The sequence below is a fragment of the Aquarana catesbeiana genome, linkage group LG04, assembly GCF_042186555.1.
Source record: "Aquarana catesbeiana isolate 2022-GZ linkage group LG04, ASM4218655v1, whole genome shotgun sequence".
In the NCBI taxonomy this organism is placed as follows: domain Eukaryota; kingdom Metazoa; phylum Chordata; class Amphibia; order Anura; family Ranidae; genus Aquarana; species Aquarana catesbeiana.
In genome coordinates this window covers 258,623,971-258,650,634 of record NC_133327.1, presented here as the reverse complement: position 1 = coordinate 258,650,634, position 26,664 = coordinate 258,623,971, and the positions used below count along the sequence as shown (strand labels likewise).

The 26,664-nt window shown below is 43.3% G+C and overlaps 1 protein-coding gene across 4 annotated transcripts in view; it reads left to right on the top strand.

Moving 5' to 3' along the window:
• LPP (LIM domain containing preferred translocation partner in lipoma) overlaps positions 1-26,664 on the top strand; it is a 582,414-nt gene that overhangs the window by 413,852 nt on the left and 141,898 nt on the right. For all 4 annotated transcript variants that reach the window (XM_073626412.1, XM_073626410.1, XM_073626413.1 and 1 more), the window contains one exon: positions 15,990-16,098. In XM_073626412.1, coding sequence (XP_073482513.1) covers positions 15,990-16,098 — 109 coding nt within the window. The remainder of the gene's footprint in view (positions 1-15,989; positions 16,099-26,664) is intronic.

Sequence of the window (26,664 nt, the reverse complement as noted above, 5' to 3'; positions counted from 1 at the left end):
AACAGTTGCAGGTAGATCTAATACAGTATACCCTAATGGAAATTCATGACCAAATCAATTCAAAACTACTCCAGGAAACGTACAATCAAATTCAAACAATATCACAATACCATCCCCAGTTTTTGCTGTCCATACACTATTCAGAGTATCGTTCATACTCATCTTTAAAAAAAGCGAGCATCCGGCCATGAAAGCAAACGATCCAGCCAACATGCAATGACCAGCCTTTGATTTTAAAAATCGTTCAAAGGGCTTAACTTATCAGTTTCCCGCCTATTTATAACCTTTTGAGTTATCATTCCTTCAGCAGGATTTCTCCAAACCTGTCCTTGGCTTCCTTGGCTCAAAAGACCAACCAATTACCAATTTATGCCCACTAATTGACCAAAACACGAACGAGCCTTCCAAATGGCAGACCCCTGAATGACTCTCCACCAGTGCGTGGCCAGCAATAAAATACCTCCACCCACTACAAGATTGAAACTAAACTAAAACTTGAAATAAAGTGGCGCATGGTGGAGAAGAGCTAGAGAGAGAATCTGCTACAATAGGCAATAACAAAGGAAACCATACTTTTTGGAGTTCTTTTGGACAGAAGGCGACCCGCAGGACACCGGATATCGCCGCCACCTGCCGATCGTCAACCAAGCTGAGCAGAGCTCTGCATACGTAAACAAGGTAAATCTCTGCCCCCCCTCCCTAACATTCCTTATTCATTACCATGCTAGTGAATGACTCATTTCACATACATACAGAGGACCTTTTTGTAACCACAAAGTGTAGCTTCGTTTATATTTGAAACTAATATTAACCTGAGATTGTTTATCTTTTTATCATTAATTTTTTTTTTTTTAACATAAAGTTTATTTAATTTTAACAAACAGACAGAGTAGATCAAGGAACAAATACATTCAAACATAATCATATAACAGTAGTACAAGCTATTCCAAAAATTCTTTACTCTAACAGCACTCATGTACTCATGAGTGCAAAGTATGCTTTGAGGGTGATGGATTACACTTCATATTTTTAGCTGGCTGACCCGTTGTAGCTAAAAGGTGAGTTGCTTGTTGTTTTCTTCCAGTGTTTTGATGTAATTATACCCTATTTAAACTTTAGAGCTTTCAGAAAAACACTTTTTTTGTGAACCTCATTGTTATCAATTGGGATACTGTGGCATTTTGTCGTTTAGCTTTTGTTGATGATCAGGAGGCCAAAAGCTGGATGTTATGCTAGAAAACCAAATTATTATGTGAGTGGGTTTTGCTTAAATTAAAAGTCATAATTACCTAAATGTGATTTCTCTGTGAGATCCTTGATATAGAGATGGAGATTCTTGTCCTCGAAGAGCTAGCCATCATCTTGCCTCTTGCAAACATAAAAAAAAGCTTATAATCTTAATGGGAATGAATCGATAAATTAGCATCGCTATAGATGTAGTAAAACGCATATTAAATTACTCACTTTAGCAGCTATTATCAGTGTTTCTGCACCTCTCTCTGCACCAAGCAGCTGGACAATTTACATAATCATCTTGCCAAAACCCACACAGTCACTTACTTTATGTCCCTGTCAAGGCATCGTAAATTCAGGGGGTGCGTAGAGATGAGATTTCAAGGAGTGTGGCTTACCTCATGTGGCATATATGGAAAAAATATGCTTAAACTGCTTTTATAGAAGAAAGCATTCATAATATTAATCTTTGGCCAGCACCATTGGACCAAACATTTTATCCTTAATATGAGAATGCTTATGAAATCATTTTTTGTCATACATCTTATTTGTTTTCCTTCATAAACAAATGCCATTTTACTAGGGGCTAACATTTGCATTCTCCTTCTGTGTGTTAATTTAAAGTCAATTAGAGGCATTTTGATACCCTGTGGTTGAGATTTGAGGTAAAGGTGATTTACAGTGGGACAAAAAGTATTTAGTTAGCCACCAATTGTGCAAGTTCTCCCACTTAAAAAGATGAGAGAGGCCTGTAATTTGTCATCATAGGTATACCTCAACTATGAGAGACAAAATGTGGAAACAAATCCAGACAATCACATTGTCTGAGTTTGGAAAGAATTTATTTGCAAATTATGGTGGAAAAAATGGATTTTTAAAACGGCTTACCTGTAAAATGCTTTTCTTGGAGTACATCACGGGACACAGAGCACCATAGTAATGACTATCTGGGTTATATGCTATCTTTAGGTGATTGGACACTGGCAACCAATAGTAAGAAGGTTCCTCCCATATAACCCCTCCCATACAGGAAGTACCTTTTTAGTTTTGTAGCAAGCAATGAAGATCCCAGAAAAAGAGGGGAGGGACCTCTGTGTCCCGTGATGTACTCCAAGAAAAGGATTTTACAGGTAAGCTGTTTTTTAAAATCCATTTTTCTTTATCGTACATCACGGGACACAGAGCACCATAGTAATGACTATCTGGGATGTCCTAAAGCAATGCCTTAGAGGGGAGGGAAAATAACATCCTTGGAACCCCTGTTTTAGGCTCCAGACTATAAAGCTGCTTGCAGCACGCTCTGGACAAAAATAGTCTCTCTTTGAGACCTAACATCCAGTCGGTAAAACCTGGTGAATGTATTAAACGAAGACCAAGCGGCCGCTTTGCAAACCTGAGCCATAGACACTTGTTGGTGCACTGCCCATGACGTACTAACTCCTCTGGTAGAGTGAGCCTTGAGATATCGAGGTGGAACCTTGTGTTTCAACTCATAGGCCTGGATAGTTGCTGCCTGTCCTTTCTTAGGACCCTCAGGCAGATCAAAAAGTGAGTCAGATTTCCGAAAAGGGGCTGACATCTAAGTAAACCTTGACAACTCTCACCACATCCAGTGAATGGAGCGACCTTTCCTCCTTAGATTTAGCTTTAGGAAAGAAGGAAGGTAAAATGATATCCTGATTCAAGTGAAAACTGGAAACCACCTTGGGTAAAAAATCTGGAAAAGGCCGCATTACCACCTTGTCCTGATGAATAAACCGAAAGGGTTTTTCACAAGAAAGGACGGCCAACTCAGACACCCTTCTAGCTGAGGTTATAGCCACCAAAAAGACCAATTTCCTAGTTATTAGGATCAAAGGAATACGCTTAATAGGTTCAAAGGGTTGACTCTAGAGCTGAAAGCACTAAGTTCAAGTCCCAATGGCATAAGGGCGGCTTAATTGGTGGCCTTAAATGTAGTACTCCTTTGACAAAGGCTCGTACTAAAGAATGAGATGCGATTGGCCTCTGGAAAAAAACGATAAGGCCGAAATTTGTCCCTTAGTGGTTCCTAGGGATAAGTTTAAATCAATTCCTGTTTGCAGAAAGGCAAGGACCCTCCCAATTGTATACTTGCGAGGGTGCCATTTCCTCCTCTCACACCATGAGATGTACAACTTCCAGACTCTATGGTAAATTTTTCTAGACACTGGCTTTCTAGCATTTATTAAAGTAGACAAAACAGATCCTCTGATACCACGGTTTCTTAGTACACTGGTCTCAATAGCCATGCCATCAAATTCAACGACCGTAAAGAAGGATGGTATATGGGACCTTGGGACAAAAGGTCTGGGCGGAATGGAAGACACAATGGGTCCCCTACCGCCATCCTCACAATCTGTGAGTACCAAGCTCTCCTGGGCCACCAGAATAACTTTTTTCTGTTCTTCCTGTATCCTGCATAACAGGTGCGGCAGCATCTGGATCGGAGGAAAAGCGTAAATTAGGGAATACTGATCCCAAGGGAACCACCAATGCATCCATCCCCATGGCAAGTGGATCCCTGGTCCTGGACACGAAGCTGTCCATCTTGGCATTGAACCTGGATGCCAGGAGATCCACCTCTGGCATCCCCCAACGCTGGCATATTTGAAGGAAAACCTTGGGGTGAAGGGACCATTCCCCCGGTAACAATTGTTGACGACTTAGGTAGTCTGCCTGCCAATTGTCCACCCCTGGAATATAGACTGCCGCCAAAAACGGCACCTGTCTCTCTGCCCAAGCCAATATGGGATTTATTTCTCTTTGGGCTGCATGGCTCCGGGTACCCCCTTGGTGGTTGATGTATACCACCACCGTGGAATTGTCGGACTGGACTCTGACCGGAGACCCCCCGCAACCTGGACATCCAGAATATGAGAGCCAAGCGAGCTGCGTGAATTTCCAGCAGATTGATAGGCAAGGTCTTCTCTACCTGGGACCATTTTCCCTGTACGGAGGCCTCTTCCATTACTGTTCCCCAGCCGAGACGACTGGCATCTGAAGTTACCACTTTCCAGGTTACCGGTGGAAAGGACTTCCCACTTTTCAAGTTGCTGGTCTTTGACCACCAAGAGAGGTCCTGTTTTACCCTTGGGGATAGAGACATTGGATGATCCAAGGTTAGAACAGACTTGTTCCAAACCTCCAGGATAGTTTTCTGGAACAACCTGGAGTGAAACTGCATAAGGAACTGCGCTGAAAGACGACACCAGCTTGCCCAGCAGTCTTGTGCACAGTCGAATTGAGGGTCTTTTTACCCTTTTGATTTTTCTGACCAGCTCCACTATTGAGCTGACCTTTAAGGGGGGCAAAAACACCCTTTCCTGGGCCATATCCAGGATCAGGCCTAGATATGTCAAGATTTGAACTGGATGAAGGGCCGATTTGTCCATATTCAGAATCCAGCCTAGGCATCTCAGAAAATGAACGGTAGTTGAAATGTTTTCTATCAGGGTGGAATAGGACTGGTCCTTTTAACAGAAGGTCGTCCAGATATCCTATTACCGATATCCTTTAGGACCTTAGAGAAGCCAATACTGGAGCCAACACCTTTGCGAAGACTCGAGGTGCCGTAGCCAGACCGAATGGAAGTGCTACAAACTGCAAATGACACCCCTCTACTGCGAAGCATAGAAATCTTTGATGTGGACCGAAAATCGGCACATGCAGGTACGCATCCTTGATGTCTATGGATGCTAAAAAATCCCCCTTTTTTTTTTAAGGATGCGACTACTGAATGAACCGATTCCATACGGAAGGTTCGGACCTTTAGAAAGGAATTGAGAGACTTAAGGTCCAGAATGGGCCTTACCTCCCCATTCGGCTTCGGCACTGTAAATAGGTTTGAATAGAACCCTTTGAATCTTTCTTTGTGTGGAACCTCGATAATCACCCCCTGCCTTTCTAGCTGTTCTAAGGCTAGGAATAGGCTTTTCTTCTTCTCTGGGTCCGATGGGACTCTTGATACCAGAAACCAATTTGGGGGAAAATCCTGGAACTCTATTTTGTAACCTTGTGTTATAGTGGAAATGACCCACCTGTCCTGCACCAACCTTGCCCAAGCATCTGCGAACTGCCGCAGTCTGCCCCCCTCCTGTAAGAGTGGGGGCGCCCCTTCACAAGGAGGACTTGGAATTGGCCTTGGCTGGCTTTTGAGTCCAAGGTCTCTTTTGACCTGGAGGTTTCTTAAAGGCAGGTGGTTGAGGCCGTCGATACTTCTTGGGAGAAGAGGCGCCTGGCCCAGGAGCATTAGGAATTTTAAAGGAGGGCTGCTTATTCCTTCTCTTAACAGGAAGCAAGGAGCTCTTTCCGCCTAAGATTTTTTGGATATACTTATCCAGATCCTCTCCAAACAAACGTTCCCCATGAAAGGGAAAAGCTGCGAGCAGCCTTTGCATGGCATCTCGGCTGACCAGTTCTTTAGCCACAAGACTCTGCGCATATGTATTGAGAGTAGCGCAAAACGAGACATCTGCTGGATTGAGTCCTCTAATGCGTCTACTACTACATAAAGCGCGAGGAAGTTCTGACAACTCTTCAGAATATTCCTCCTGAACTGGCAGGTTCCTGACCAATCTTTTAAAATGGTCCTTCAGGGATTGGCAAATCCCAATAGCCCCAACTGCCGGTTGCACTGCTGACCCAGCCACCGCAAAGGAGGCCTTTTAGTAAGGACTCCAGCTTTTTATCTGCTGGATCTTTAAACCCTTGGGCATTATCCACTGGACAGGTTAAGCTTTTATTCACTGAAGAAATAGCAGCATCCACTAAAGACGTATCCCACCTTTTTTTGAATTTTTCCTCCATAGGGTATAAAAAAGAAAACCTCTTTGGAGGTAAGTATATTCTGTCCGGGTGATCCCAGTCAGCGTAAATCAACTGCTCCAATAATGGATGCACAGGAAAAGCCTGGGAACCTTGCTGAGGTCGCAAGGACCCCAATGTAGAACAGGAAAGTTCTGGCCCCTGTACAGGGGGTAACTTAAATCCTGCTCTCACCATCTCAGCTAAAGATTGAATAAACAATTTTTGGGATTGCGAAACCGACAATGGTTCTCCAGAACCTGAGTCCCCCGCTGAGGACTCTTCAGCCTCTGCTTCTTTATCCCCTCCGGCCACCTCCTCAAAATCCTCTGCCCATTCTGGATCCAAATCACAAGGACCCAACTGGCTAAGGGAGTCCTGGTGCTCACGTGACTCAGCACTGGGACCAGGCTCAGGAGAGGGAGATCTATGCCGTATTTTCCCTCCCTGTGTTACTGAGGCAATCAAACCCGCTATTTTGCCTTCAAGGCCAGCCAGGGCTGATGTTAAGTCGTCCTTAGTAACATAAGCCGATGCAGGGATACTGGTGGTGGCCACTACGCCTGACATATGCAATGGCACAGGCAGGCCAAATGCCGCAGGTCTTTCAGGGGAGATTGATGCTGCAGTAGTCTGAAGCTGATCTCCTGTTTTTGAAGGAGTCACTTTAACCCCTGGACTTGCTCTACTCCCTTTACCTCATTTTCTGGAAGACATTGCTTACAAGATTTTGAGGGAAAACAATACTCTCTCTGTGCTATATGGCTGAAAACAGCGTATAGCAATCACCATGGCCTTAACTTTCCATGTGTTGCAAATGCCCGACTCACGTAGACCTCTGTGTCCCACCACATACAAGTCTGATCTGACAAACAGCCTTGACACACGCAGGCGCCAACTTCCCTCTATATGCGTACGTTGTCACGTGACGTACGCACGCCGGGTGCCCATGCGTATGCCCTCGGGGAGACACGCAGTGCTATGCCATCACGCCGCGATGCATGTGGTGACCGCCACCCGCGCACGACATAGCGTACACAGATGGATACGAGCGCAAGGGCACGCAGCGCCTCCCGACGCACGCTCCTCGCGCACATGCGCACCCAGCTGAAACGGCCCCCGTGTGGGAGACAGCCGCCCAAGTGTGTCTTTGCGGCTTTGTTTCTGTAACTATCAGTGGGAACATAAGACATGAAAATTTGGCAAAAACATGTCATGTAATTAGTAACAGTAATATTACTTAGGCCTCCAGAGGGAGCACTCACCGATCATCGCTGCAGGGCCTGATACAGGCCCAATCTTCCCCCATCACCGTGGGTAGCGCCACTGAGGACCTTCAAGGACCGGGTTCCCCGTTTTTGTTTGGGGTCCACACCCTTAGATCTGTAAAGCACCCTTTAGGTTTCCTTGGGCAAATGAAAGTCCAGGAATACCATATAACAAGGGTCCAGTGCCATAAAGGACACATTACAGACAAAACCTTGTTCTTGAACCAAGGCTCGGGTACCATGCACTTTAGCATAATATGCCATCCGAATGGATCCGATTATAACATCCTCACTGGGACATTATTGAAGAAATTTGAAGAGCTGTCATAGCCGTGACCATCACCTTCAAGACACTGGCAAAAAACTAAAGGTACTTCCTGTATGGGAGGGGTTATATGGGAGGAACCTTCTTACTATTGGTTGCCAGTGTCCAATCACCTAAAGGTAGCATATAACCCAGATAGTCATTACTATGGTACTCTGTGTCCCATGATGTACGATGAAAAAAAAGTATTTGGTCACCTACAAACAAGCAAGATTTCTGGCTCTCTCAGACCTGTATCTCCTAATTTAAGAGGCTCCTCTGTCCTCCACTCATTACCTGTATTAATGGCACCTGTTTGAACTTATCAGTATAAAAGACACCTGTGCACAACCTCAAACAGTCACACTCCAAACTCCACTATGGTGAAGACCAAAGAGCTGTTGAAGGACACCTAAAACAAAATTGTAGACCTGCACCAGGCTGGGAAGACTGAATCTGCAATAGGCAAGCAGCTTGGTGTGAAGAAATCAACTGTGGGAGCAATAATTAGAAAATGGAAGACATACAAGACCACTGATGATCTCCCTCGATCTGGGGCTCCACGCAAGATCTCACCCTGTGTGGTCAAAAAGATCACTGGAATGGTGAGCAAAAATCCCAGAACCACACGGGGGGACCTAGTGAATGACCTGCACCCCTGGCATTAAAGCAGAACTCCAGCCAAAAATAAAAGGGTGGAAAATTAATATACCATTAAAAGTTAAAATAAAACCAGACTTGCTTTCTTTCCAGAGATTTCCCCTGCAATTCTTTTCTGCTACTATATGGACTCAACATCATTCACCCCGATTTCTCTAAGCCCAGGTTGTTCTAGATTTAGCAAGTTTGTGATTTGAACAGAGAAGATAAGCAGCACAGTGATGAGCTGCTGTTGTCCCTATCCACACATAACTGGTTGACTGCCTGCACTGGATTCCAATGGGGTTTTTTTTTTTTTTTTGGCAGCACACCATTAGAGCCTTAGGCTCTAATTGGCTTCATAAAAAGGGTGATACAGTTGATGCGACAGTAGTGAATTTATATTCACTATTGTCCTCCTGATTCTCCTCACGGCCAATCGGGAAGTCGGGAAGTCTGCGACCTAGATGGGGTGAATTTTTAGCAATAAATATGTCTGCCCCCCCCCAAAGAAAATGGAACACCATCCACCACTTCTCCTGAGCAGCGTATTCTCTGGACTATACAGCTCCATGCTGTGATCCTCCCGACCCCAGGTGGGTCTGACAAGCGCAATCCTTTTCTTTACATGCAAGCTGCAATTTGTTTAATAAACTGGTTGTTTAGTTTTATTGCTCCACTTAAGTCCTCATGCACACGGACGTTTTTACAGCTGCTTTTTTGAGCTTTTTTTGCAGCTTAAAAAGGCCTGTCTATGTTAGTCTATGGCTTCATGCTCACCTAGGCGTTTTTGAGCTGCAAGTGGCATAGGCGTTTTTAAGCTGTAAAAAAAACCCAGGACCAGTGGGTTCTGAGAGACGTTTTTCAGCTGTAAAAACGCTCTAACGCTCAAAAACGTCATTCACCAACGTTTTTTAGCGTTTTTGATCCATTGAAAAAAAAAAAAAAAATTTGAAAAAAAAAAAAAACGCGGAAAAACGCTAAAAACCGCTATTGCAAAAACGCTGAAAAAAGCTGAAAAAAGTTTTAAAAAATCACTGCAAAGATACTGGCGTTTTCATAACGTTATTTTAACAGCCTGTGTGCATGAGGGCCTGTACTAATACTATTACCAGGTTAAATTCAGATAGGTTAGAATTGCTTTATAAAAATCCTGTGTGATAAGCTCATTCTGGCTTGAGAGCAGCTGCGTTCTGAATAAACTAAGATCCCCTTCCTGGCTGAGCTAGTATGTATGGTTTTTAAAAGATCCTTTTTGTTTGTTTTTTTTTTTTTAGTACACTTCATTAAGGGGCACAGATTTAAAATTCATAGACTATGGGGTTATACTGCTGCCTCCGGGAGCTCTCCTTATGACACTTTATAGTTCCTTATGCTCTGCAAAAGTTAGCCACAGAGCGATTTCCAGTTCTCGCTCTGAAGAAAATCTCCAAAGGCTCCTCAATCCTGAGCATTGGGAACTATTACTACTGCTGTGCTACTATTGTCCCCTTTTTCCATCAACTCCAAAGAACAGTTTAACAAGCTGGAGAATTTCATGCTGCGTAACAAACTGCAGTATCCTATGTATGCTCTACATTTTTGTTTCCTCTTTTTTTTAATGTGAGGCAGAATCTTGCCACCATTGCTATAATTTCAATGTACTTGTGGTTTTCACTTCAGTTCTTGTTACTAGGGCTGAAACAACTAATCGATTAATCGACAACTAATCGATTATGAAATTAATCGATTACTATTTTCATAATCGATTAATCGGCCAGTAACATAATGTGGTTAAAAAAAAAAAAAAACCAAAATGAGCCCTTTATAGTACAAAAAGAGCAAAAAATCGCTACTGTGACTATTTCTTTCACAGTTCTACAGTAAAAAAATGAACCCCTTACAGTACTGATTATTTGCTTTATTTGTACTATAAAGGGCTAATATTCGTTTTTTTAACCCCATTATGTTACTAAACGTCTTACACCTGGTTCACACCTATGTGTTTTTTGGTGCTTTTTGCAGAAACAGACTACAGGTCATTCACATGGTTTCCTATGGGACACGTTCACATCTATGCTTTTTCAGCCGCTGCGTATTTGTAAAGCGTCAGTGACTTTTTTTTAACGCAACATACTTCAATGGAGAAGCTGCAGAAAAGCATGTAGTGCGTTTTTGCAGCAATTTGTGTTTTTTAATCTGCCCAACAAATTCGCCGCAAAAAACGCAAATCGCAGCAAAATCACGTGCGCAAAAATCAAAACGCACAGGAAAGAGCACTACAGAAATAGATCAAAAGCAAACTGCATAGGTGTGCACCGAGCCTTATGCTGGCCACACCGATCAATTTTCAGATGAGAATATTCAGACGAAAAATCTTTGTACATTCAATGAATGAAAGAATGTTTGAAATTTTCACTTGTTTTTAACATTCTGTTTTTAAAATAATTGTAATTTCTGAACGAAAACCACATACACTGTCTGATAATTCCTTTCACCAAGAAGTTTTTTTATTATTTCCAAATTTTCCCATTACTGTGGTTGAAAATGAACGTCGATTTGACCCCACTAATGATTAGAAAATCGAACGAACGTTCTTATCTCTCCTCTGATAGTATATACAGTATATTTCCTCTTATAGTATATACAGTATATCTCTTCTGTGTAATTCTCAGAGTGGATTAGATATTTTGCTCCCTAACCATATAGTTGGCTATTTTTATTTACCACTGCATAGAGAAATTTAAGAATAAATTGCCTTTTTTTAAAAACTTTACATATTAACTAAATTATACACCACACTTTTTTTTTTTTTTAAGGTTATTAACCGATTAATCGATTAATCGAAACAATAATCGGCCAACTAATCGATTATGAAAATAATCGTTAGTTGCAGCCCTACTTGTTACCATCTATAGTGACCCAGTCACCTCTTGTCATTCACCTCTCCTGCTCTCGGCAGCTGGCTTCTGAGTATCCAGTGTTTCTTTTGCTTGTTTTATTATACTTGCCTCAGTAGTTTAGCAGTACATGTGTATATGTTGAGTCTCCAGCTCACAACCCATGAGCCATTCTGGAGCATCCTGCAGTGTCCCTCCTCAGGGACCTGACATCAACATCAGTCTGTCTGGGATTACACGAAGAGACAGAAGGATTTGAGGCAGCCTACATCCACAGAAGATCTGTGGTTGGTTCTTCAAGATGTTTGGAACAACCTACCTGCCGAATTCCTTCAGGCTGGGTTCACACTGCAGACGGCCACGGATTTCAGCAGGGCTCCTGTGCGTCCCTGTTCTCCGATTCAGGGACAAATCAGGGCCGAATTTTTGCCTGAATTCGGCCCTAAAACCGAGCCAAAAATGCACAGAACTCTTGTGCAAGCCGCTCCGCAGACACCACGGTGCTATGTGAACCAGCTTCATAGAGAGCCAGGCACAATCTCTTGTCATACGAATTGGATGCAGGGGAAAACCTACATCCAATTCCCAATAGTGTGAACCTAGCCTTAAAAACTGTGTGCAAGTGTACCTAGAGGAAGTTATGCTGTTTTAAAGGCAAAGGGTGGTCGCAGCAAATATTGATTTGGATTTCTCTTCTGTTCATTTACTGTCTATTTTGTTAATTGATAAAAAAAATAAAGTATTAACACTTCAATTTCTGAAAGTACTCTTAATTTACAGCATATTTTCACACCTGCCTAAAACTTTTGCACAGTAGTGTAGTTCTCAGACTTAAAGATACCATATCAGTTCTTTTGATGAAGGGCACGCCTGTTTAAAGTTGGAGTGGCCCACAGCTGAATCTAGTACTGTTACCAAAGTGGGATCTGTAAAAAGCCCCCAGAATTTTTCTTTCCAATATATTCCATACTTCAACCAGTTCCATGTGGAGATACATTTTCTATAACAATCTGTTTCCTCTGACCAATATCTATTTGAAGAAGCCTTTATTAAGAAATGGGTTATTCCCATGGTGGGTGTGGTTATCTCAAGTCATAACAAAATGCTGACTGTTCCAGTTGAGGATGCTGCAGTGGTATAGGGTCCCATTGACAATCCTTTCAAAATCTTTATTTTTCCTAGCAGGCCATGCTATGCAATCTTCCAGTCATGATGTCAATTTCTAAGGCGTTAAGAGAATGAACGAAGGAGAATATGTCTTATTGGCAGAAAGAGTACTCATTTACCCTAACAAGGGAAACCTATACCTCAGACTCAGTAAAACTTCTCCTGCCTCTGAACCATAAAAGAGTTCCTTTTGGTTTCTCACAGGCCTCCAACCAAGGCCAGACCTAAGCTAGGGACCCAAACTTTGGGTGCCCAAGTCCTCCAAGCTTGCAGACAAGTCCTCTTCATAATGAAGGAGCCCCCTATTTTCCAAAGTCGGTGGACATCTGTTGACTTTTGCAGACTCCTGCTTAGCAAGCATTTTGAATGCATGGGTAAAATATTCAGGAGCTACAAAGGAGAATCTCGTTCTCTACCTCCACCCGGTCATTATGTTGTCCAAACTGCTCAGGCTAGGAGACCTCCATGCTTACTGCTTACTCTTACTAGTGTTTTGGATCACAGAATTGTAATTGCAGAAAGGTTTCAAGGTTTTTTTTTTTTTTTCAAGCTTTTCACTGTTCCTAAATATAAGGGAAGCACTCAGCCTGCCTTAGATCTGAAGGTACTAAAAATCTAAATGTAATATCTTGCATGGAATACACCAGGACTGTTTTATCTTCTTTCCATTGGGAAGACTTTCTAGCCTCTGTGGACATTAGATGCTAATTTGCATTTTTCCATGTTTTTAGTGCAACAGTGTTGTCTGCAATATGTGGGGAGCACACAACATTGCCAGTTTTCAACCCTTCCATATGGTCATCTGCACCCTAAGTGTTCACCAAGGTATTAGCACCTGTGCTGGTGTTAATATGCTCTTTGGGAATTAAAATTGTGTGATGCCTGGTCAGACTTCTATGGAGAGAACAGACAGTGCAAATACTGACAGACAAGGTGATGTTGGCTGTATAACAAACTTTCAAAAATCATCACTGAAACCGACTCCTCGCTTGGGGACTATCTGGGTTTCATTCTAGACACAGCTCAGTCCAGAGTTGTACTTCCACCAGAAAACTTCTAACTCTTTGCTTTTACTTGTAGACTCGGATTCAGTCCAGGATTTGTTCAAACCTGAGTGATGGGTTTACCTTATTTGAGGCATTTCTGTATGTCAAGTTCCACTCCAGACCCCCAACAACTGAACATTCTGGCTGCATGGGACAAGATGCAATCACTGGACTAATCTATATGCTTGACACTCCAAACTGCCCACCATAATACCCTCCATACTCCACTTCTGCAAATATTACCCACCCTATCCTCCACAGGTCATACTTTCTACTCCTTTTCCAGAACAAGTATAGCTTGCTGTAATATCCTCTGCATTCCTTCCCAAAACATACTGCCCACCATCCTACCCTCTGCATCCCTCTTTTGAACACACTGCCTGCCATCATACCCTGTACATTCCTGTCTGGCATATGCTGCCTGCTATCATATGCTCTGCAGTCCTGTCCTGCAAATAGTGCCTGCTTTCATACCTCCAACACTCCACTTCTACACATACTACCTTCTGTCATACCCTCCACACTCTTCTCCTGGACAATTTGGGTGCGTCCTGCATATACTGCCTGCTATCAGACCCTATAGCACTTGTTTCCTGCACACACTACCCACTGTCATAGCCTCTGCACTCCTCTCTTGTGCTGCCCGCTACCATACCCTCCACACTCCTTAAATGATTAAATTGTACTGCTTGTATAGGAGTGATCCCTTCTTTTATAAAGCATCATGAGCAGTTTCATATAAAAGTGACTAATTATTTAAATATGACTGGCAGCTCTGAACATTGTGTTCTTTTTGCTTCACTTACTATGTTTTCTTGTGAATCTAATTACAAAGAAAGCATGTATTTCTTACAATCTGTTATAAATACTTGTAGAGGGATGAAAGCAAGGCTTATGTTCTATGCAGAGCAGCAGCAAGATTGTTTTGTATTAGCCTAATAAAGAACTTTATATAACTCTTTAGATTTAGGTTTGCTTTCAAAAATAAATTGAGTAATATACCATCTGATACGCACTATGCAGTTTGTCATTTGGACAATTATATATTCAATGTTTCTAGTGTACAACCATGTATCATTGACTGCTACTGCAAATTGTATTACCACCCTTGTCTTATAACTTAAGAATTAAAAATAGTACTAATATTATCGGATTATGAGAGCAGGGAATGAGAAAAGGCCCACCAGTTGTTTTTCTGGTCATCTGAGCAAATCAAAGCTTGGTGCTGGTGTTCAAAAGGTGTTTAAAGTGGAAGCAAAAGCAAAGATTTGTTTTCTTTGTAGCAATCCTTATCCCTAACCTAATCAATGCGCCTCACCTATTTAAATGATTGCTCCACAGCCAGAATATTTGATTTATCAGAGTCCAAATGTCAGCCCTAATCTGCATAATGGTTTCTGCAGTAGTGGCAATTGTTACTACTTTTGATACCACCATGGCTCAAAGATTACTGATGTAGATTCTCAAGTGACATTACGATCTCTCCCTCTGCCCATAGAGGCTGAATGAGAGCATAGAACCTTTCTGTGTCAATCCTATTGAGCTTTCTTGGAGCAGATCTCCTATTAAGCTGGCCATACATGCTTTGAATTTCTGTCATTCAGCCCCGTGGGCCTTAAAGGTATTTATCAATTCCCACATGCTGAAGCTTGCTGCTGGGTTTGACAACTGCGAGCAGACAGTTGTGGCTGCCGAGCCCGTACACTGCAAGGTCCAGCTGTCAGCTGCCACAGCTATTTGTGCCTGTTTGCAAAGTCAGTGATGATCTGCAGTGACCACTGGCTGTGGCTCGGGTCAAACAGCCACGAATAGCTGTGGCTGCTGAGCCGGTACCCTATAATTATAGGCTACCCATGTGAATGGAGCCTAAGCAGCATGGATAGAGACATTTTAACTGTTGGCTATTGTATTAAGAAGCTGCTAAATAACTGAACAGTGAATTGCATTTCATTGGATGCAAGTGCTGTTCGGCTGAGAATTTTTGGATTGGCTCCTTCGACAAAGGTCAGTTGAAAAATCGACTTTTGTTAATTGGGGGGGTTTAGTGTCATGTGTAACAAATTTGCAGTGATCCCTCCTACTATTCTGCAAATTTTGAATTAAATTGGATACAGGACAGCCAAATCATGCGACCCGATTTAAAAAGACAATGTTATGGTGCTTTCACAATTTATTTTAAAATAAGTTTTTAATATATGTAGGGATTTTGTCATACTGACATATGTTTTATTCTGGAACCTTGTTACCCATGTGTAAATTGTTGGTGCTATATAAGTACCTGTAATAAATATATGCATAATAAGATGATCATTAATAAAATCGCTTTGTTCATGTCAGAATAGAGAAAAAATAAAAAAAAACATTTCAGGTTATGTGAACAGAATTTGGTGTTCATTGTCAAGTGACTATATGTGTATAAATAAAGCAATAAACATTTTAACAGATTAGGTAATATTGGATGATTATATTAGTACTATCTTGTATATAGAAATCTGGAAATTGATTTGAAAAAGCATGTAAATGCAAATGGGCTTCAAGTTTAAGGTTGGCCCATTCTAACTAGCATGACAGTGGATGCTTACATATGAATTTTGTAATTTTCTTAACCATTAATTCTCTTTATTTCTAGACAGCCTACACTACAGGTGTTCCTACCCTTCGACCTGAGGATGAACTGGATAGACTCACTAAGAAGATGCTATATGATATGGAGAATCCTCCTTCAGAAGAGTATTTTGGTAAGCACATGCTTGTTTTAAAATACCTAAGAAGGGAATATTTTTTACATTTACACAAAAACTGTTACTTGAAACAGACTTGATTGATTTCAGGTTGAAGTCAGGTTGCCAGTGAACCTACAGTAGGACTTAACTCTGCAAATAGTTTTGTTCCATGCCTCAGCCCCACCTCCACTTTGCTAATAGTTCTTTTTCAAGGGGACTTTTTTTATCTTTTGATTTGATTTGTTTTCCTGGTGGCTCAGCTCACCACCGCCATTCCGGTTCAGGTCGAAATGATGTATCCTGCTGCTGCAGCCCCCTGGCAAACCCCCATCACATATGCCAGGAGGCTGTGGGAGCCCATTTACAGAATGGGCAGAGTGCAGAGATGCTGAATCATTGGGTGAAAGGTTGCCTGAACCCAGAAGAGGAAGCCGGGTAAAGAGGACATATGTGGCAGCAGAAGTCACAGACAGCTTAACAGTGGATCGCTGCAGAATTCTGGATCTACTGGACAGCTGAGTGTGGTTAATACCAGGCTTAATAAGTAAAGGGGATGGTGGGTATAAGGGTGAGTTAAGTAAACTTTAAATATTTTATAAGACAGCATGTTCAATAAAGATGGTAATCACATGGCTTCCCCATTAAATGTTTCTTACCCAAGTGTCAGGGCTAGATTTTTTATTAGCCAGATGAAGGTACTGTGTTCAGGGTACATAGCATCTTTAGAATACGTAGTTGGAGGAAAAATTTCATTATCTGTAGCTACCAGCACACTCCTTCTGGTTTTCTTTTTACCATTTTTAATAATTCAAACCTTTTTTCAGTAAGCACGTTTTTTGTTCACAAATACTCGTGCCCAATTGTTATGATCCAGCAAGTATGTATGGATCATATTATTTTCACGAAAAATTTTAACATCGCAGTCATGGTCCAGCTAGGGAAAATTTAATTCAGAGTATGCATACCATTCCAACAATACATTGTCCAGAAAAGGTCATTTGTAATATTTGTGAGCCTGCACAGCAGGGATTCGCTTAGATCTTGTATGTTCCTTGCTGACACTAGCCCGTGCGGCTGCATCCCAAATATCACAGTTTCTCTTTAGACACTAGAGGTAAAGTCCCACCTAGCCATTGAAACAGATGCGTGAGTATATCAGCCTTAAAATCCTGAAAAACTTGATAACTCATAACTCCCATCATGGGCAATGCACAGTCATAAAGCCTCCTGCAAAAGCCTGGTTGTACAGAGATAAGATGCTAGACATCAAACATGCCTTACTATTTTAGCTTCTGTCTTTTGTAAATTGCTGTACCTTTTCTAGGCAGTGCCCACTGAGAAATTGTAAATATTACATTGAAAAGCTGATTTTTGAGTGTTCTAAAGAAGGCATGAATCTGAGGGAGACTGGTGTGTATGTGTGTAATTGTATTGTATCATACTGCACCTATATTTTTGGTTGTATGTTACTTCTATTCTGTATGAGATTGCATCATGTGGCTATGCCCTAGTGTTCTTTGTTTTGCAGCAGTCGGCTGACAGAAAATGAGACCGCCAATCTGATGGCATGCGAAATAGGATCAATAAATGGAAGTTATCTTATATGAAGTAGACAGGGATGGTTTTCATTTTGTGTCAGGTGTGTGTGTGTGTGGGTGGGTGGACAGTGGGGAAGGTGACTGCATAAAGATTCCATCTCACAGGATAACCTACAGTAGCTGCTACACAAACATTAAAGTGCACCAGATTGAATGCGAAATTTATGTTCTACATCTGCCTGTGTGTCCAGCCAGCTAGATTTTGCTTCAGTCTCCCTCTAGTGGTGGCTGTTGGTTGCAAATTGTGAGTGGGTGTTTTCCACTAACTCTATAATTGGTTTTGTCTGCTCTACCTAACATGTAACTGCAAGTGAGAGCAGTGCGTGGTCTGCAAAAGCCTCAAGAAAAATTCACTCATTCTATTCTGAGGAAGGCACTGTGGCTGTTGCCTCAGGCATGCATTGCAGTTTTCCTGGTGGTGACCTGGAAGTTTGCCTGGCCAAGCCAATTTTCAGATTTCAGCACTGTCAAATTTGGAATGACAATTAATCAACACTGTACCCAAATAATTTTTTTTAGCATTTTTTTGAGACAGATTTCTTTTGGTGGTATCTAATCACCACTAGGTTTAATTTTTTTGCTAAAAATGAAGAAAGGACGAAAACTAAAAACTTGTGTTATTCATTTCTATTATAAAAATACATTTGCAAATAAATAATTCATAAATGTAGGCCAAAATGTATTCTACTACATTTCTTTGGTAAAAATAACTAAAATCCTTGTATATTATTTTTCTTTATCATACATCACGGGACACAGGGCAGCCATAATAACTAACTGGGTTATATGCCACCTATAGGTGAATGGACACTGGCAAACCAAAAAAAAAAGACAGGAAGTCCTCCCCTATATAACCCCTCCTACACAGGCAGTACCTCGGTTTTTCCGCCAGTGTCTTGTGAGGTGATGGTCACGGTTTGGAGAAGCTCTCCATGAGCTAGCTAAGAAGATGGTCGTGGAACAGATCCTGAAGGATTAAAAGGGCTATATAATCGGATCCATACGGATGCTGATACACTAAAATGTATGGTACCCGAACCTCGTTACACAAGATGATTACGAGGTATTGCCTGTAATGTGACCCTTTGGGCACTGGACCCTGGGGATCCGGATCCTTGGTAAAAAAAGAAAATCCCAAAGGAGTTCCGGCAGGGTGCTTTGCAGGTCCAAGAGAGTGACCCAATATTCAAGGGGACCCGATCCTTGAAGGTCCAAGAGACAGAGACCCACCATGATGGGGGAAGATTGGAATCTAGATTTTTAGCAGAATCCTGCGGCGGGAATGGTAAGTGTTTTAAAAGCTTTAATTGCACTCGTTAAACCGTAGGATGTATTTTCAGTCTCTTACTTTTTTTTTTAGAACCAGGTGTCATAATTTTTCTGTCCACTGGGGGCAGTGGTTTTGTGGATGGCGGCGCTTCTCTGTGGAGCTTCCAGCCAGGTTGAGCCTATCAGGAGGTGGGTGGTTCTTTGGATTCCCCCGCTCCTGTGCATCTAGTTCTTGCTCTGGCGCCTTTGGTGGCCCTTTCCCGCTGCTGTTTGTGGTCAGAGGGGGCATGCGTGGGAATGGCACGGAAAAATGTGCACGAGGGACGTGCACGTGGGAGGGGCGTGAGAGCTGTACAGGACACTGCAAGCATGCACGTTGTAAAGCGTGCATGCCGGACATGTACATGTTTGCACCTTTGTACCCTATGGAGGAAAAGTTTATAAGAAAATGGAGCATGCCATCTGTGGACGCTGCCATTTCCTCTGTGAATAAGAGTCTTACCTGTCCTGTAGATAATGCCCAGGTGTTTAAGGATCCAGCAGATAAGAAATTGGAGTCATTATTAAAGACTGCATTTGCTATTGCCGGATCTGCTGTACAACCGGCAGTAGCGACTATCAGTATCTGTCAGTTTTTAAAGGACCAGGTGAAGCGGGTAACTAAGACTATAACCGATCAAGGGGTACTTGCAGAGGATTTGGCAGAATTACCTCAGGCCTTATGTTTCATAGTAGATGCCCTTAAGGATTCCATGCAACAGATGTCCTGGTTGGCCCTGCTGTCAGTACATATGCACAGGATTCTTTGGTTAAAAAGCTGGGCTGCAGAGTTACCCTACAAAAGATTACTAGTTTGTTTTCCCTTTCATGGGGAGTGGCTATTTGGAGAAGACTTGGATAAATATATCCAGAAGATTTTGGGGGTAAGAGTGCGCTTCTAGCAGTTAAGAGGAGCAGACAACCTTCCTAGTGCTTCAGTACACAGCACTTCTAATTTCAGGCAGTTCTAGGGGAAGTCTCAAGGCCAGGGGCAAAAAAAGCCCTGGGCCCAGAGACCCCCTAAGTTCAGTCCCAAGCCTTCCTTATGAAGGGGCGCCCCCACTCACGTGGGTGGGAGGAGGCTATTAAGGTCCTCCGACGCCTGGGAAGAAGTGATCCGAGACAGGTGGGTTATTTCTACTGTGTCTTAGGGGTACAAAATAGAATTCCGGGGGCTTGCCCGTCTCGGTGCCTAAGGTCCAGCATAGACCCTGTAAAGAAGACATCTTTACTTGAGGCAATAGATCAGCTAAGGTCACAATTTCAATCATCGAAAGATTCAAGGGTTTTTACTCAAATCTTCTCATAATCCCAAAGCCAAATAGAGATGTAAGGCCTATTCTGGACCTCAAGGCTTTGAATCAATTTCTGGTCATTCGTTCTTTCCAAATGGAGTCAATCCATTCAGTGGTAGCCTCCTTACATGGGGAGGAATTCCTGGCATCCATAGACATCAAGGATGCGTACCTACACGTGCCAATCTGCAGGTCCCATCAAAGGTTTCTGCGATTCGCATTGGGCGACCAACATTTTCAGTTTGTGGCACTGCCCTTCGGGTTAGCCACGGCACCTCGGGTATTCACAAAGATATTGGCTCCAGTATTGGCATTTCTAAGATCTCAGGAAATATCGGTTGCAGGATATCTGGACGATCCACTATTAATAGATCAAACGGTTCCAGACCTGAGGCGGAATGTAGCTCGGGCGGTTCAATTCTTGGAGCGTCTGGGTTGGGTTCTGAATTGGTCAAATTCGGCCCTGCAGCCAGTTCAGCGCCTAGAGTATCTGGGGCTAATACTAGACACAGTCAAGGCAAAGGTATTCTTGCCTCCAGAGAGAAGGTCAGAGTCATGAAAAACCTTGTCCAGGTTGTAAAGGGGAAAAGATATCCCTCCATTCGCCTGTGTATAAGGCTACTAGGGAAGATGGTATCTTCATTTGAAGCAGTCCCTTATGCACGTTTCCACTCCAGACCACTTCAGAGCAACATTCTGTCTGTCTGTCTGGAACAAGACTGTCCAGACTCTGGACTGGCACATGTTTCTTCGGCTGAGGGTGCGTCAGAGTCTCAGTTGTTGGATGTTAACCAGGAATCTGGTAAAAGGAAGGTCCTTTTTACCTGTGGTCTGGAAGGTGGTGACAACAGACGCCAGTCTCTTTGGATGGAGGGCAGTCCTAGAGGAGGCCACCGTCCAGGGTGAGTGGTCCTGCAGGGAGAAGAGCTTGCCCATCAACATTTTGGAGATTCGGGCAGCTCACTTGGCACTAAGCTTCTGGACTTCCAGACTACAGGGATGTCCTGTGAGGGTCCATTCGGACAATGCCACGGCTGTGACCTATATCAGTCTCCAGGGGGGTACCAGGAGTCATACAGCCCAGAAGGAATTTGAGCGCATGCTGACCTGGGCAGAAAGATTTGTTCCATCCCTATCGGCGGTGTTTATTCCAGGAGTGGAGAATTGGCAGGCGGACTTTCTGAGTTGCCAGTAGATGTTACCAGGGGAGTGGTCCCTAAATCCCGAGATCTTTGCATCAATCTGCCGCTGATAAGGGGTTCCAGATGTAGACCTGCTGGCGTTCAGGTTCAACAGGAAACTAGACGGCTTTGTGTCCAGAACCAGGGACCAGCTGTCATTAGGGGCAGATGCCCTGGTAATTCTGTGGGATCAGTTTACCCTGATATATGCCTTCCCCCAATCCGGCTGTTACCAAGGCTACTACGCAGGATCCGGGAAGAGAGAAAGCTGGTAATCCTAGTAGCTCTGGCCTGGCCCAGAAGGACTTGGTACGCACAGATTGTAAGAATGGCGGTGGGAGTGGCTCTAGACGCCGCCAAGGCCTTCGATTCCGTGGAGTGGAACTACCTATGGGAGTGCCTCTCGAGATTTGGACTTGGCCCCAACTTTATTCACTGGGTTCAGCTCCTGTATCAATCCCCAAAGGCCAAGGTGTTTGTAAATGGCTGGCTCTCCGACCAATTCCCGCTGGAGAGAGGGACCCGACAAGGCTGCCCCCTATCCCCTATGTTGTACGCATTGACTGTGGAGCCGTTGGCTATTATGGTTTGTGCGGACACCAATATTCGAGGCCTCAAGATAGGGAATCTGGGGGAGAAGGTTGGGATGTATGCAGATGATACACTCCTCTATTTGGCCGACTCGGGTCCCTCCCTCGTTGCAGCCCTCCACTCCATAGAACGTATTGGTAGCCACTCGAGCCTAAGCATAAATTGGTCTAAATCCCAGATCCTTCCGATTGACCATTTTCCCCCCTCACTCACATCCCCCCCCTCTGAATCTCCCCAGGGTCTCTTTAATCAAGTACCTCGGAGTGCAAGTTACTAGATCGCTCACAGACTACACACTCTTGAATGTTGAACCCCTGTATACCCTGATCAAGACTAAGACACAAAATTGGGCTCGACCACCCCTGGGTGTTATGGGATGCGTCAGTTTAGTCAAAATGATACTTCTCCCAAAGATACTCTATGTGGTGTGGCATGCTCCTCTGTATATAGTACAAAAAATTTTCAAAACAATTGAATCTATTCTTAATTCGTTTATATTTGGGACACAGCAGACATAAATTATCTTGGAGAATACTGAAGAACCCAGTGACATTGGGAGGAGTTGCTGTTCCAGATTTTCAGGACTATTATCTTGCCTCCCAACTGTCCCACTTCTATCATTTTGACAAAAACGAGCTACCAAGATACCAGCTACTACTCTGTTAACACCCTGATAGCCCAGCCCATACCCCACTTCAGACAGTCCTAAGGGCCCCATTGACAGGACGTACTCCCCAACACAAAGCAGGCATGTTGACACTCCACCGGAGGGTATGGCAGTTGGCACTACAAAAACTCGGGATTCCACAGGTTCATTTTCACACACCCCCCCTCTGGTTCAACACACTTCTGCCTGAACTATTGTCCATCCCAGACCCCGCGGTTTAGATACGTAATGGGATCTTGTACATATACCATATCATGACCACTACGGGACTTAAACCATTCCAAACGCTAAAAGATGAATTCTCACTTCCCAATCACCTCCTTTTCAGATACTTACAACTCTGGCGTGCTATACAACCTCAGTTTGCTGGCTCCAACCCATCCCTGACAGTCCCCTCCATAATTGACATGATTACAGGTACTGAGCCAGCCAAACTAATCTCCACCCTCTACTCCGCCATCTGTCTTCCCAACACCATGGCCTTGGCCTATACTGCTAAGACTAGATGGGAGGTGGACGTTGGAAAAATTGAGGATGAGGATTGGGATGAGATCTTGGAAGACGTGAAAAAAGTTTCCCCTAAACTGTCGGACCGCCTCACACAGTTGTATATTATACATAGGACATATCTGACTCCTCAGAGGATAGCGCGTTTAAAACCCATGTATAATCCAGGATGCCGTCCATGCGACCATACCCCAGGCTCATTATATCACCTTATATGGTCCTGCCCAACTATCCAAGCATACTGGATACAAGTGATATGTTTCCTGCAAATGGGCTCTCAGTGCTGGAAAAAAGGAATTAATGACACTCTCCCATATAAAAAGTTAATTTATGTACACAAAGGGTGCCCGCTTAAATACGAGCAGGTCTGGAACAGATGGTTGGAGGATGGTGAAACATGTACTTGAAATGTTGATATGTTCATCTCTCATTTTCCTCCCTCCTCTCCCCCTTTCCTCTTTATTGTGTACTGACTTCATGTCCGGTGGATATTTCACCCTATATCACGCAGATAACGTAATGTGCTCATGTATGTACTACTGGTCTGGCCATGTCGGCCTACATTATTTTATGTACCATGCATATATTTTTTTCAATAAAGTTGGTTTTTCAATTAAAAAAAAAAAGAATTGGGGTGGGAAACCCCTGGGTTCTTCCACTCTGCTCTCACAGGGTCCAATATTCCACCCTGCTTTACGGTCTCTAAGTGTAACGGTTTGGCTGTTGAAACCAGGATCTTAAAGGACCAGTTTCCTGAAGTATCTATTATAGAGTCTGGAGATCCTATATTGCCTGGTGCGAGGCCAGGAGGTGGCACCCTTGTAGATATGTCATCGGGAGAGTTTTGGCTTTTCTGCAAAAAGGGGTGGATATAAATTTGGCCTTAAGTACAATTAAGGGTCAAATCTTGGCCTTGGCAATATTTTTTTTAGAGGCCTATTGCTTCTCACTCCTTAGTACAAATGTTTGTACAGGGGATGATTCATGTGCTTCCACCAATCTGGCTGCCTCTGTGCCCTATGGGATTTAAATTTAGTACTGGGGGGTTTACAGAGGCAGCCCTTTAAGCCTATCCGGCAGATACCTTTAGTCCTCTTGACAAGAAAATTAGTTTTCTCGGTGACAGTGACATCGGCCAGGAGGGTGTCGGCATTGGCGGCTCTGTCCTGTAAGAACCTTATTTGATCTTGCACCAGGATAGGGCGGTTTTGCGGCCACAACCAGAATTTTTGCTCAAGGTAGTGTCCAGTTTTCACTATTTCTCAGTGGATCCGCCAAGTGATTGTTCAGGCGTATGTTTTAAAGGGTAAGGCTCCGCCTTTTCCAGTAAGGGCACACTCTACCAGAAAAGTGAGTGCTTCATGGGCATTTCGTCATCAAGCATCGATGGCTCAGATTTGCAAGGCTGCTACTTGTGCTACTTGGTCTTCGGTACATACATTCACTATTTTTTATCAAAAGAATTTTAGGACTCAGGAGGATGTTGCATTTGGACGCAGTGTACTGCAGGCAGCAATAGAGATCCTGTTGTTCTGATGGTGTTTCTTTGGTCATAATAGGTTCCCTCCCCTCAAAAAGCATTGCTTGGGACACAGAGATCCCTCCCCTCTTGTCTGGGAAGTTTATTGCTTGCTACAAAACTGAAGTACTTCCTGTGTAGGAGAGGTTATATAGGGGAGGACGTCCTGTCTTTTTTTTTTTTTTTTTTTTGGATTGCTAGTGTCCATTCACCTATAGGTGGCGTATAACCCAGTTAGTTATTATGGCTGCTCTGTGTCCCGTGATGTATTCCAAGAAAAGGATTTTACAGGTAAGCTGTAGAAAAAAAATCCTAATATTCTGTAGGAAAGTTAGAGTCCACAAACTATGGTGTGTGTATGTATATATACAGTATCTCACAAAAGTGAGTACACCCCTCACATTTTTGTAAATAATTTATTACACTTTGCTGCAATGTAAAGTAGTGAGTGTACAGCTTGTATAACAGTGTAAAATTGTTGTCCCCTCAAAATAACACATAGCCATTAATGTCTAAAGCACTGGCAACAAAAGTGAGTACTCCCCTAAAAATGTCCAAATTGGGCCCAAAGTGTCAATATTTTGTGTGGCCACCATTATTTTCCAGCACTGCCTTAACCCTCTTTGGCATGGAGTTCACCAGAGCTTCACAGGTTGCCACTGGAGTCCTCTTCCACTCCTCCATGACGACATCACAGAGCTGGTTGATGTTAGAGACCTTGTGCTCCTCCACCTTACGTTTCAGGATGCCCCACAGGGGCTCAATAGGGTTTAGGTCTGGAGACACGCTTGTCCAGTCCATCACCTTTACCTTCAGCTTCTTTAGCAAAGCAGTGGTCGTCTTGGAAGAGTGTTTGGGGTTGTTATCTTGTTGGAATACTGCCCTGCAGCCCGGTCTCAGAAGGGAGGGGATCATGCTCTGCTTCAGTATGTCACAGTACAAATTGGCCTTTATGGTTCCCTCAATGAACTGTAGCTCCCCAGTTTCGGCAGCACTCATGCAGCCCAGACCATGACACTCCCACCACCATGCTTGGCTGTAGGCAAGACACACTTGTCTTTGTACTCCTTACCTGGTTGCCGCCACGCACACTTGACACCATCTGAAACAAATGCGTTTATCTTGGTCTCATCAGACCACAGGACATGGTTCCAGTAATCAATGTCCTTAGTCTGCTTGTCTTCAGCAAACTGTGGTCTTTCTTGTGCATCATCTTTAGAAGAGGCTTCCTTCTGGGACAACAGCCATGCAGACCAGTTTAATGTAGTGTGCAGCGTATGGTCTGACAGGCTGACCCTTACCCCTTCAGCCTCTGCAGCAATGCTGGCAGCACTCATACGTCTATTTCCCAAAGACAACCTCTGGATATGATGCTGAGCACGTGCGCTCAACTTATTTGGTCGACCATGAGGAGGCCTGTTCGGAGTGGAACCTGTCCTGTTAAACCACTGTATGGTCTTGGCCACCATGCTGCAACTCAGCTTCAGGGCCTTGACAATCTTCTTGTGGCCTAGGCCACCTTTATGAAGAGCAACAATTCTTTTTTTCTATGCCATGAGGTGCTATGTTGAACTTTCAGTGACCAGTATGAGAGCACTAGAGCGATAACACCAAATTTAACACACCTGCTCCCCTACACACCTGAGACCCTGTAACACTAAAGAGTCACATGACACTGGGGAGGGAAAATGGCTTATTGGGCCCAATTTGGACATTTTCACTTAGGGGTTTTACTCAATTTTGTTGCCAGTGGTTTAGACATTAATGGCTGTGTGTTGAGTTATTTTAAGGGGACAGCAAATTTACACTGTTGTACAAGCTGTACACTCACTATTTTGCATTGTAGCAAAGTGTCATTTCTTCAGTGTTGTCACATGAAAAGTGTAATAAAATATTGACAAAAATGTGAGGGGTA